This window comes from Pseudophryne corroboree, chromosome 1 (genome assembly GCF_028390025.1).
Source record: "Pseudophryne corroboree isolate aPseCor3 chromosome 1, aPseCor3.hap2, whole genome shotgun sequence".
Lineage (NCBI taxonomy): Eukaryota > Metazoa > Chordata > Amphibia > Anura > Myobatrachidae > Pseudophryne > Pseudophryne corroboree.
The window spans coordinates 500,586,490-500,600,355 of record NC_086444.1 but is presented as its reverse complement, the minus strand read 5'-3'; the positions used below and the strand labels follow the sequence as shown (position 1 = coordinate 500,600,355).

The 13,866-nt window shown below is 45.1% G+C and overlaps 1 protein-coding gene across 2 annotated transcripts in view; it reads right to left on the bottom strand.

Moving 5' to 3' along the window:
- Positions 1-12,392, bottom strand: part of TRPM6 (transient receptor potential cation channel subfamily M member 6) — a 527,875-nt gene extending 515,483 nt beyond the window's left edge. For both annotated transcript variants that reach the window (XM_063913863.1, XM_063913866.1), the window contains exon 1: positions 12,101-12,392. In XM_063913863.1, coding sequence (XP_063769933.1) covers positions 12,101-12,118 — 18 coding nt within the window. In that variant the 5' untranslated portion in view covers positions 12,119-12,392. The remainder of the gene's footprint in view (positions 1-12,100) is intronic.
- Between the last annotated feature and the right edge of the window lie 1,474 nt (positions 12,393-13,866).

Genomic DNA, 13,866 nt, shown 5'->3' with positions numbered 1-13,866 from the left:
CTGCACAAGGCTGGGATGAGCTACTCGACAATAGGCAAGCAGCTTGGTGAGAAGAGATCAACTGTTGGCGCAATTATTAAAAAATGGAAGAAATACAAGATCACTGACAATCTCCCTCGACCTGGGGCTCCATGCAAGATCTCACCTCGTGAGGTATCAATGATCTTGAGAACGGTGAGGAATCAGCCCAGAACTACACGGGGGGACCTGGTCAATGACTTCAAGAGAGCTGGGACCACAGTCACAAAGGTTACCATTAGTAACACACTGCGTCGTCATGGATTGAAATCCTGCAGTGCCCGAAAGGTCCCCCTGCTTAAGCCAGCACATGTCCATGCCCGTCTAAAGTTTGCTAGTGACCATCTGGATGATCCAGAGGAGGATTGGGAGAATGTATCGCGGTCAGATGAGAGCAAAATCAAACTTTTTGGTATAAATTCCACTCGCCGTGTTTGGAGGGAGAAGAATGATGAATGGCATCCCAAGAACACCATACCCACTGTGAAGCATGGGGGTGGAAACATCATGCTTTGGGGCTGCTTTTCTGCAAAGGGGACAGGACGACTGATCCGTATTAAGGAGAGGATGAATGGGGCCATGTATCGTGAGATTTTGGGCAAAAACCTCCTTCCCTCAGTAAGAGCATTGAAGATGGAACGTGGCTGGGTCTTCTGGCATGACAATGACCCCAAACAAACCGGCCGGGAAACTAAGGAGTGGCTCCGTAAGAAGCATTTCAAGGTCCTGGAGTGGCCTAGCCAGTCTCCAGACCACAACCCAATAGAAAATCCGTGGAGGGAGTTGAAAGTCTGTGTTGCCCGGCGACAGCCCCAAAACATGACAGATCTAGAGAAGATCTGTATGGAAGAGTGGGCCAAAATACCCGCTACAGTGTGTGCAAACCTGGTCAAGAACTACAGGAAACGTTTGACCTCTGTAATTGCCAACCGAGGTTATATTACAAAGTATTGAGTTAAACTTTTTGATTGTCCAAATATTTATTTTCCGCAAGAATATACAAATAAATTGTTTAAAAATCATACAATGTGATTTCCTAGGGTTTTTTTTTTCAGATTCAGTCTCTCACAGTTGAAGTGTACCTATGATGGAAATTACAGACCTCTCATCTTTTTAAGTGGGTCAACTTGCACAATCGGTGGCTGTCCAAATACTTTTTTGCCCCACTGTATTTAAATGTGTTCAGATTTTGACAGGGCGAACAAGAACAAATCACAATGCAAATTTGATGAGTCTAAGGAGCAGGTGCGTTGTAAATGCGGCAGATCTAGTATACGATCCAGCGATAGAAACAGTACTGTGATAGGAATGGAAATGAATTTCATGGTCTGTTTCTTTCACCATTTGTTTGTGTTTTCCCCTCAACCCAGAAATCTCCAACCGGATATGACATCAGTGTACCCTGATGTAGGTGTATGTATATGTATTTAATTGTCCAGGACAGACATCATAGGCTTTATAAATGTTGACTTACCCTCATTTCTGTAATCCCCAGTTAATAACACATAGCCGATGCAGGAACACTATCCACACATAATGGCATACACATACATCTCCCCAAATGTATCTTCAGGTAAATGTGCTTCCCATTTATTAATAAGCCGAACAAGATGAGGGCAGCTAGGAATGCCCTTGTCTAAAAAAAGCTATGTAAATGTTTGTTGGACCATTTACAGACTCTTAATACGGGATGAGAAGGATTAAATGAATACTTTGCATGACCTTGAAGCTTTTATAGAACTAAGACTTATACGGCACAATGATACTTTCCCCTCAAACACTCACCCATACATACACACTTTACCTATACCACTAGGTCGTACAAAATTAGATATATTCCTACCTAAAATTCTTCCTCCTCCTCTTCGAAGGTACATACGCTATTGTTGTGCATACGAAAAATGAAATATAATAATGAATTGTTTAGTGATAGTTTTAGGTGACTATCAAAGGGTGGACTGTCAGAGTCAAAAAAATATCACGTTACCGCCGTGCGTACGCATACACGCCAGTTACGTACACAGGTTCACGCGCCTTGCGTATTAACGCATGACAAGAGTGTATACAGTAGCATACGCATTCGCACAGAAAAGCCACAAAGACATATATAATATCTTATTCATATAGTGCATAATTTACACATAGTCTCTATATACATTGTCAGCAACTTGCGTCCATTTTAAAGGTAAAGCAACGGAGCTATTCAGCTCTACATGGTATGAGGGGATGGAGCAGTGTTAGGACTTAGTGTTTGGTATCCAGATGTGCAGTATTTTATGATCTACATTCCGGTGGCTGTTTCAAGTATATCGCATACTTCTACATATAGATATACGCAGAATGGGAATATTCACAAACTGTAGTTATACTGTACTCATGATATTCGGCGGGAAACCAGAGGCGAACATCTGCAAGTGCACCCTGGATCAAGCATCGCCTACTGGTTCAAACGAACCTATGACCCCCTCATGTACAATAAATAACTTGCCCTCTGACCTATGAAAGAAGAGAGATTACATTTCCCATTGTACTGTATTAGGACAAACTGTATAAAAGAGTGGTCTCCTGATCCAAGAGTCAGTCCCTATACTCTGAGGTCATCTTGCCAAGACTGACTGAGTCCTGGATCCAGGAGGGCTCACGTAAACTTATGTATTATTGGTTGTAGCTCTTCTCTGTATATTGTTGTACCTTTTATCTGTATATTCTCAAGTAAATACTGTTGATGCGTTGGACCACAACGTTACATTTAACTACTGGTGTCGCATTCCTTCCTGTTTGGGGTAAAGTGTATACAGCCACACGTATTGCTATATTGTGCGCATAACGTGTCGGCGTGCATACGTAATGTATATAAACCACATAGCGGTTATATGTATATGATTAGCGGCCATAGCGGCTCAAACCACAGTGTACGTATGTGGAAAATAAACAGTTCTATAGCTGCTCCTAGTTGTTTATAAGCATTTTTGACTACACTATAATTCTTTATTTCTTTTTGAGGGGTTTGTGCACTTTATCAGATAATAACCAAGGAACTGTGAAAACGTAATAAAATATTGTACAATATAAATTGTAATATTTGTTAGTATATATTTAACAGTGCCAAGGTATTGCACTAATTGTTGCCCAACCGTCAGTGCCTAATGTCAGTACTGTTACTTGGTGGTTCCCTGACGGGATGTAGTCAGGTTCCCGGCAGTCCGCATACCGATGCCAGGATCCGCCAGAATGCCAGCAGAGGGCTGAGGGCTATTCCCACTCGTGGGTGCCCCAGACACCCATAGAGTGGAAATAGAACCTGTGGCGAGCGCACCGCGCCTGCAGCGTGGCGAGCCTGCAATGGGCTTCGTTGCACTCGCCCCCCTGCTGGCATTCTGGAAGCCGGGATCCCCCCCCCCAACTGCCGGTATCCCGAACCCAACCCTTCCCTTACAGGTTGCAGAGCTATGAACATAGCTGTGGTGCACGCATAATTGGCTGCAGCGCCTGTGCAATTTATACACAGGCAATGGCATAATTAGGCAGTCGGGAACACAGAATAGAAAACCGCAGAGGAGGGAGACACCACTGGATTCTACCAAATAGGTGAATATTGGTAAATACTCATGATATAATAGCAATTATTACTGCAAGATGCAGCCATACTAAACAAAATATACCGCCAGCTTTGATTTTATTACCTTTTTTCCTTCACTGCAGAGACATATTTCTCCCATCTAGAGCCTAGCTTGCACTTTTACCAATAATGTTTTGGTATAGTACACATGCAAATCATTGCTTTTTTATTTTTCTCAAAAGAATATGAATTTTGCTGTGTTTTGAGTTTTGTTTCCAGAAATGAAGTCTAGAACCCACAGTAGTTTCTATAATTGAGCAAAGGAATCACCAGAGAAGAAAATAAAAAATGGAGTACCCTACAGTAGTTTACAAAGCAGCAGTGTGGCATACATAGTGTATAGTTCTACTTCATTCTGCCTGCTAGTTTATATCATTTTTCTGGTAGATAGTAACACTGAAAAATGGAGGCCCCTTCATTTGGGTCACATGTGCACTGCATATCTTGCACTCATAAATTTGTCAGCGGACCATGGGGGAAGAAGGGGGTGTTAGCAAACCAACAAAAGTTATCAATTGGGCAAAACCATGTTGCACTGCAGGTGAGGCAGATGTAACGTGCAGAGAGATTTAGATTTGGGTGGGTTATATTGTTTCTCTGTATGGTAAATACTGTCTGCTTTATTTTTACACTGCAGATTTAACGTGCATAGAGATTTACATTTGGGTTGGATGTGTTCAAACTGAAATCTAAATTGCAGTGTAAAAACAGAGTACCCAGTATTATTTACCCTGCACAGAAACAAAATAACTCTCTCTAAATCTCTCTGCACGTTATATCTGCCCCACCTGCAGTGCGACATGGTTTTGTCCTTTAGTGTGCTTTTTCGATTTGCTAACAAACCTGAATAACCCCCTTAGAGGGGAAGTAACCATGCCCCCCAATATGACCCTACTTGGCCACACCGCTCCCTTACTCTCTGTTCTTGGTTGAAGTCTTAGGGCTTGATTCTGAGTTGCACGATTCTGCAGCCGTGGCATTATACTGACATTCATATGCTAAGGGGACAATTAGTCAAATTAAGTCACAAATCTGTATATATGAAAGTGCTAGCCTATCCTGCACACTGTTCTAGCATCCATAGATGCAACCATTATCATTAGTATGGGCACTTACATCAGCCCTATACTAGGTGCAAGAAATTAGTCTGGAACATTGGGCCTAATTCAGACCTGATCATAGCGCACGGCTACGATCAGCCACCCTGACATGCGGGGGGGATGCCCAGCACAGGGCTAGTCCGCCCCGCATGTCTGGACCTCCCCCCGCCGCACAGGTACAAAACCATTGCACGGCGGCAATGCTTTTGTACCTGAAGAGTAGCTCCCTACCAGCGCACCTCCTGCGCGCTGGCAGGGAGCTACTTGTCGCTCTCCGGGTCGCAGCAGCTGCTTGTGACGTCACGCAGCCACCGCGGCCCGCCCCCCGCACAGTTCGGGCACGCCTGCTTTGCCCGGACTGCACCCCCAAAACAGCGGCCTAACGCCACCGGCCCTCCCGCCCAGCGAACACCTCTGCCTGTCAATCAGGCAGAGGCGATTGCTGGGCAGAGATGCCGATTGCATCTCTGTCATGCACCAGCGCATACACAGTTCAGACCTGATCGCCTGCTGTGCGAAAATGCACAGCAGCGATCAGGTCTGAATTAGGCCAATTCTGCCATTACCCATAAGCACGAGTCAGCATCGCAAGGAGCTGTAAATACACACACACACACACACACACACACACACACACACATCAAAATTTAGGGGAGGCAAGCCAACCAATAAGCACTGGGTATGATTGTGGGCTGTGCAAACAGCTGATATCTGGCTCATTATAGTGAAGAATGGTAGACAGTTTTTGCCATGTGGTCATGTAGGATGTAAGACAAAGCAGTGACTACCCAGTGGCATAACAGGTATGGGACACGTGAGGCATGTTCCCCAGAAGGAATGGCAGGCCCGGTGGGAGAAGGGGCATCCAGTAAACCAGGAATAGTTCAGTGCAGCATTGGCCCGGTCTATCAGGGTTCTTATGAGGTCCTCTATGGGTGCAGCTGCTGGAAGATCCTGCCCTGAAACGGAGTGTGATTTGCTTTCTGTATTCGGCTTTGCACATGTGACCTAATTACTTTGCCACATGGCCGTCAGCAGAGAAGCCAGCTGAAGAACGGTATCAGATCTTTAGGTCGACAATACTTAGTTCGACACTCATTAGGTCGACAATTAATGGTCGACGCACATTAGGTCGACATGGTCACTAGGCCGCCATGGCAAAGGATGACACATGAAAAGGTTGACATAAGTTTTTCACATTTTTATTTTTTACTTTTTCATACTTTACAATCCACATGGACTACGATTGGGAATAGTAACCTGCCCGAAGCATGGTGCTCTACTCCTGGACTTTCCTCTTAATTTGTGATTGCTGGCACCTGTGTTGAACAGGGTAATGGATAAGAAAGGTGTTTCACCACAGGTGATGGCAATCATAAATTAAGAGGGAAGTGCAGGACCAGAGCATTCTGTCCCTCCTGGAGAGGATCATGTTGGGAGGTATGCAATAGTGGTTGACTTAATGACTGTCCACCCAACGAACCATAACTCTGAAGAATAAAGCTGGGTAAGTAATACAGTCATACTTCCCAACATGACCCTCTTCAGGAGGGACAAAATGCTCTGCTCCTGGACTTCCCTCTTAATTTATGATCACCATCACCTGTGCTGAAAACCTTTCTTATCCATTAACCTGTTCAACACAGGTGCCAGCAATCATAAATTAAGAAAAAAAGCCTAGAACCAGAGCATTTTGTCCCTTCTTGAAAGGGTCATGTTGGGAGGTATGATATAGAAGCTGGGATAGGGATGGACTGGTAGGCATACTTGCCTACCTGACCCTCTCCATCAGGGAGAAAATGCTCTGTTCCTGGACTTTCCTGGTAATGTATGATTGCCATCACCTGTGGTGAGCTAGTTAATTGATAAGAAAGGTGTTTCACCACAGGTGATGGCAATCATACATTACCAGGAAAGTCCAGGAACAGAGCATTTTCTCCCTCATGGAGAGGTTCAGGTAGGCAAATATGCTGGTAGGACATCTTTTGACCTGGACGCTGCAGTGGCGGCGTTCGCAGGCTGAAGGCCGGTGAAGTGTGCACACGTGCAGAAGCCACACTGTGCATCTCACTTGTGCAATCGCCTCTACCTGATTGACAGACAAAGGCGGACGCGGGGCGTGTCGGCGGCATTGGGACGTCTTTATGGCGGTGTTGGGGGGGTGCGGTCCGGACTACGGAGGCGTGTCCGGACCGTTTGTGGGGCGGCCCAAGGTGGCTGCGTGACGTCACACACAGCTGCTGTGACCCTAAACATGGTGGGTAGCCGACTGCCTTCGCACTACTCTACAGATGCGAAAGCATCGCCGCTATGCTTTTGCATGTCTGCAGCGGGGGCTGGATCCGGCATGCAGGACAGACTTGCCCTGTGCAGGGCGTCCCCTCACATGTCAAAGATTTTAATCGTAGATGTGCATTTTTTCGCACATCTACGATCAGGTCTGAATTAGGCCCTATATCAGCACTGTGACTACAATGATTGGTCATAGCAGGTTCCACAGGACCTTGACTTTTTTCATGAGCAAGTCCCTAGCCACCATTTTGGGGTATGAGAGGCACTTGCATGAATGCAAACACTGGACAGTGCAAACTCCATATATTTCCACACAGTGTCTTTTAAAATAAAAGTACAGGTTGAGTCTCCCTTATCCAAAATGCTTGGGACCAGAGGTATTTTGGATATCGGATTTTTCCGTATTTTGGAATAATTGCATACCATAATGATATATCATGGTGATGGGACCTAAATCTAAGCACAGAATGCATTTATGTTACATATACACCTAGGCCCTCATTCCGAGTTGTTCGCTCGGTATTTTTCATCGCATCGCAATGAAAATCCGCTTAGTACGCATGCGCAATGTTCGCACTGCGACTGCGCCAAGTAACTTTGCTATGTAGAAAGTAATTTTACTCACGGCTTTTTCATCGCTCCGGCGATCGTAATGTGATTGACAGGAAATGGGTGTTACTGGTCGGAAACACGGCGTTTCAGGGGCGTGTGGCTGAAAACGCTACCGTTTCCGGAAAAAACGCAGGAGTGGCCGGAGAAACGGTGGGAGTGCCTGGGCGAACGCTGGGTGTGTTTGTGACATCAACCAGGAACGACAAGCACTGAACTGATCGCACAGGCAGAGTAAGTCTGGAGCTACTCTGAAACTGCTAAGTAGTTAGTAATCGCAATATTGCGAATACATCGGTCGCAATTTTAAGAAGCTAAGATTCACTCCCAGTAGGCGGCGGCTTAGCGTGTGTAACTCTGCTAAATTCGCCTTGCGACCGATCAACTCGGAATGAGGGCCCTTATACACACAGCCTGAAGGTAATTTTAGCCAATATTTTTAATAACTTTGTGCATTAAGCAAAGTGTGTGTACATTCACACAATTCATTTATGTTTCATATACACCTTATACACACAGCCTGAAGGTCATTTAATACAATATTTTTAATAACTTTGTGTATTAAACAAAGTTTGTGTACATTAAGACATCAAAAAACAAAGGTTTCACTATCTCACGCTCACTCAAAAAAGTCCGTATTTCGGAATATTCCGTATTTCGGAATATATGGATATGGGATACTCAACCTGTAATATGAAATACAAGCCAAGAGTGATTTGCATTTAACATTATTGTTGTTTTATTAATATTGATGGCGCCATTTTTATGGTTAAATAATGTAAAAATTCCACTTCTCATTTATGTGCAGGTACTTGTAGACGAGTGCCAGTGGATTGTATGCTTCAGATGGATGCAGTTAAAATGCAGGCGGACGGGATCCCAGCGGTCGAAATACCGAATGACAGCATAAGACTGGCGTCAAAATCCTGATGGAGGTAGCGATCCCGGTGTCAAAATAATGACGCCCGAAATCTCGGTCATTGTTAGAGTGGGACGCGCTCGCGTCCTGCAGCAGGGGGGGGGGGGTAGGTTTAGACATTAGAGGGGTGGTTAGGGCTAGGGTGCAGGGACGGGAAAGTTATAGTTAGGTAGGGGGATTAGGGTAGTTTCATGGGATCTGTCAGGATTCTGATGGTCTTGTCGGTATTCTGAGTGCCGGCATCCCGTCCATTGGGATATCATACTGAATCCACTGCAGAGAAGAGAATAACGCCGGTTGACTTTATTTGGGAGAGCATGGAGGACAGTAAGTATCTTCAAGTATGTAGTGTTCATTCTTGCACGCAGGGTGTCACAATCCGTGCAATTCCTCTTGTGTGCCTGGGGTGTCACTCTCAGCTCTGATGCTTCTAGCACACTCTGGTCTGTATCTCAGTGATGAGATACAAGCCAGAGTGTGCTAGAAGCACCAAAGCAGAGAGCGACACCCCAGTCAGGAAAGGGGACTGCACGGGCTGTGACATGTACATGTTGCTAGAATGAACACAGATTTATGAAGCCTTGGAGAGTGATAAATTGCACAGTGATAAAGTACCAACCAATCAGCTCCTAATTGTCATTTTAAACACAGCCTGTAACATGGCAGTTAGGAGGTGATTGGTTGGTACTTTATCACCGTTCTATTTATCACTTTCCAAGGTATGATAAATCTGGGCTTAAGTAGGGTTGTGTTATGTGTCAAGCGAAAGGAGGAATAGAAATAAAAGTGTGGTGCAGAAAAGAAGAAGGGACAAAAATTCTGGGAGCATGTGAAGGTTTTTGGAAGTACTGTGCTTTGGGAATGTGAGCAAAGAGGATGTTGTATATTCTTGTGACGTGATTATGTGGTGTGGTCTTTTGCACTATTTATGCAGTGTTCACACTGACATTTGGCGGGTTGCACCCGGGACTCGTGCACGAGACCTTCCCAGGTGCAACCCGCTTGAGACCCTGTTCAGACTGGCGGCCCCGACACGGCATATTGCCATGTCGATGACGTCACCGGGTCACATGGGGGGGGGGGGGGGGCGCTTGGAGATCAGATGATCTACAAGCACCGCCTGCTCCAATAGTGTTGAAGGGTCCCGGATCGCATCGACCCGGGAACACTTAACACTGTTCACACTTGCGCCTGACCCAGTATTGACCCGGGAATAACCCTTCTTTATTCCCGGGTTAAAATACCGGGTCAGACGACCCGGGAATTTGTCAGGACCCCCGTTCACACTGCACATAAACCCGGATTACTGCGCGTTCACGTGCAATAACCCGGATTTTTCATGGCAGTGTGAACGAGGTATTAGTTTCATGTCACAATTCTACAGTATTTTTAAATAAAAGTCTTAAAGTGGTGCTATGTTTATATTTCTCCTAGGCACTATCAACCGTAGTTATGCCTCTGGTTGTACCATCAGGCATACTATGAAGTCATCTAGGTTGCCAAAGTTGTTTATTTTGCCCTGCTGCACCACTGCCTTGGGTGTGGTTCATTAGGTCGACAGTAACTAGGTCGACAATCATTAGGTCGACCACTATTGGTCGACAGTGACTAGGTCGACACATGCAATAGGTCGACAGTTATTATATCGACGTGGATCGTAAAGTATGAAAAGTTGTTAAAAAACTTAAACAGGAAAAACACATGTTGACCTTTTCATGTGTCGACCTTTGCCATGCCGACCTAGTGACCATGTCGACCATTAGTAGACGACCTAATGAGTGTCGACCTAAAAACCGGATACCCACTGACTTTGGGTTTAGCTGTCCTGGGGGTTTAAACACTCCCCGTAATACCTGGCAGTGAGATTTGAGGGAGCGTGTTTAATAATTAGCATTAACTAACACACCCAGCACACTTCAGCCCCTTCCTCTGTGATGGCTGCGGCACCTTCTCCATGTCTGTGATAAGGTGGGAGTGCGGAGTGCCATACTCACAGCCTATGGGGGGGTGATGTACTAAGCCTTGGAGAGAGATAAAGTGGAGAAGTGGTCCACAGCAACCAATCAGATTCTGCCTTTTTATAGACTGTGCTAGATAAATGCTAACTAGAGGCTGACTTGTTGCTATGGGCAAACTGTAAACTTTATTCCTCTCCAAAGTTTGATACATCTCTCATTTGTGCTCTTATTTTCATTGCAGTTTTAAATATATTTACCCTGAGTACTGAATAAGGATTTTGGATGTCCCAAATGTGCACCTGCTATACATATCCCTTGACTGTTGTCCGTGAGTGTATCTGTCTCTGCAACTAATGACAAACAAACAGAAAGTGGGCAATCCGGTTGCGGCAATGTCGTGTGTGTCCCCCACCCCCACCCATGTGAGTTAGTGCAGCAACAGCCACACTTTACAGCAGCTCGAACTCGCACAATTCTATTCGCAGCCCCATATGACTGTGTCCAAAACTGTAAATTCGAAGGGAGATCGGACAGCGAGAAGGGCATGATGCAGTGCCATTGCCGCCTTTTCCACGTCGCTGCAAAGGCAACTCGGCCCTTCAACCTCAATGGGATTGTCCCCTCAGTGGGAGATTCAATTTCCTGCAATGTTCCACCACGATGTCGGACTGCTGACATCACTGTAGTCCAACTTCACTTTTCCTCACACGCCAAAATTGGTGAAATGAATGGCCATGAAATGCCTTAGTCTGTCCTCTCCGGCAGGCACTATGTAGCCATCACATAGAACTGAACCTTTTACTGCACACAATAGCTTCTTAAGAGCTTTATGTGCAGCATGTTAGGGTAATGGAAATCATACCATAACAGTTTGGTTACCATAGCAACCCAACAATCAGCACTGGGTGGGCTGCAGGATGAACCTGTTTTTTATTTCCCAACCACTAAATGGAGACAGACACACAGACATACATACACACCATAAATGAAATACAATGGACATGTAACCTGTTGGCTATGTCTAGGACTTATTTTTGCTCATATAAACACTAATATAAAAATGCACCCAGCCTACACCATGATGATTCCATAGAAACCCCTGATGTCATGTATTACATAAGCTCAAAATTTACAAACAATAATGACAAATGTGAAATCTGTCATGAATCAAAGATGAATGTACAATTTGTTGTACATCCCACCCACACATATTACTTTAAATACACCTTAGATACAACTGTTACTGTGAAATAAAAATGCTTAGCTATACATAGCTAAATGTCAGCTTTTTTGACAGTGTGATCAAATGTAGCCATCTACTCCACACAGCTCATAAATAACCATTCTGTGTGAACGCTGATGTATGTATATGACAAATGAAGACAACCTGTGGCACTTCAAGTCCCAGCATGCCCTGTTTCCATCTAGTTGGCAGGGTATATTGATACTTGCAGTGCCACAACAACTGGAGAGTCACATTTTGCCTAAACCTGGTGTATACAAGTCACAACATGGCAAAAGTTTGTGCACCCGCCATTCAGGTAACACAGGGATAAGGTGAAAGTGTGGTAACGCTATACCTTACCTTCAGCTGTACTTTCATCTTGCTGTCCCCCGGGGGCTTTAATGTCTGTTAGGAGATTCCCCTGGGTTTGCTTCTCACAGCTTCTATCCACACACTCATCTAGGACCAGCGTTCAGGCAGGGGCCAGGGCGCTATGTGAGGCTTCATGTCCCCAAAGGAAACACTTGCAGCGGCAGCGGGAGGAGTGGAGAAGGAGGATCGCTCCCTAGATAGAAGAAGCATGATCCTTGATCTGCTTACAGGGATCTGATCCTCATTTATGGCTCCCTCTGCAGTGTAGAAGCACACATAGGTCTGGAGCAAGTGTACCAATGAAAACAGCAGTGAACACGTGCTAAGACAGGTTTTGTACTTTTAAAGGGCCACTCAATCTAAAACCTATATACTGTATTTTTTAGAGGCCCATATAGATAGATAGATAGATAGATAGATAGATAGATAGATAGATAGATAGATAGATAGATAGATAGATAGATAGATAGATAGATAGATAGATAGATTTTATATAAATATATATATAGATAGATATACCAAATATAACACAGCAGCACTCTGAAATAATAATGTGAAGACTACTGCTAATGCAACATTTTCATTCTGTCTTCATATTTTTATTTCCAAGAGCTGCTGTGTTGGATGCTGTCTATTAGACTCCCAGTCTGCGAGTACATGTATAGGGGGATCCAGTCAGGATCCCGGCTTCGGGAATACTGACGCCAGAATCCTGACACTGCTTGGAATGCTGGCGTCGGCATGGATAGAAATGCCGATGCTGGGATCACGAACGCCAGAATCCTGATTGCTGTGTGCTGGAATTCCACACTAGTAAGCCGCGGGGGGTGGAAGGGTTACGGTTAGGCTGCGGTGGTGGAGAAGGTTAGTGATAGGCTGCGGAGAGGCAGGGTTAGTGTAAGGCACCCCAGGAGTGGGTTAGGGTTAGGCTGCAGGGGATGATGGCAGGGTCGGACTGGCCCACAGGGGAAACCACCGGTGGGCCCCACTGCCTGTGGGCCCTCATCCTCCTCTAGGGATCACGTTCTAGACTCTATCCTAGTGTGCATAAATTATGCATTATACATATCTTACATTATACTTCACAAGAATTTGGTTTATTATAAATTTACCAAGGGGCACAGACCATGTACTCTGTAATGGTTAGCCAAACCTCTGTAGTGGCTGGCCACACCCCCACTGGAGCCTGGCCACACCTTTAAGCATGGGCCCCTATAACAGAATTCCCCCAGTGGGCCCTTCATGCCCCAGTCCGACCCTGGATGGAGGATTAGATTTAGGGTGCAGGGAGGGGGAATTAGGGTTAGGCACCTCCCGGGGATGGTTAGGGTTAGGCTGTGGGGGGAGGGTTAGGGTCAGGCTGCAGGAAAGAAGGGTTAGGGAGGTTAGGGGTAGTTTACTTACCAAATAGGTGTCGGGATCCTGAGCATCGGGATGTCACTGTCGGTATTCTGACTGCCATCATCCCAAGCCCCGGGATCCTGATACCTTCCCCCTATGTAGATATATCCAACGTATGCTGCAAAGTAAGAATACTTTAAAAAATAGAAGTATTACTAATTTATTTTTATCAGTTAAAATGTGAATGAACTGAAGAGAATTCTAAATCAAATTAATATTTGGCGTAACCACCCTTTGCCTTCAAAACAGCATCAATTCTTCTAGGTACACTTGCACACAGTTTTTGAAGGAACTCAGCAAGGAGATTGTTCCAAATATCTTGGAGAACTAACCACATATCATCTGTGGATGTA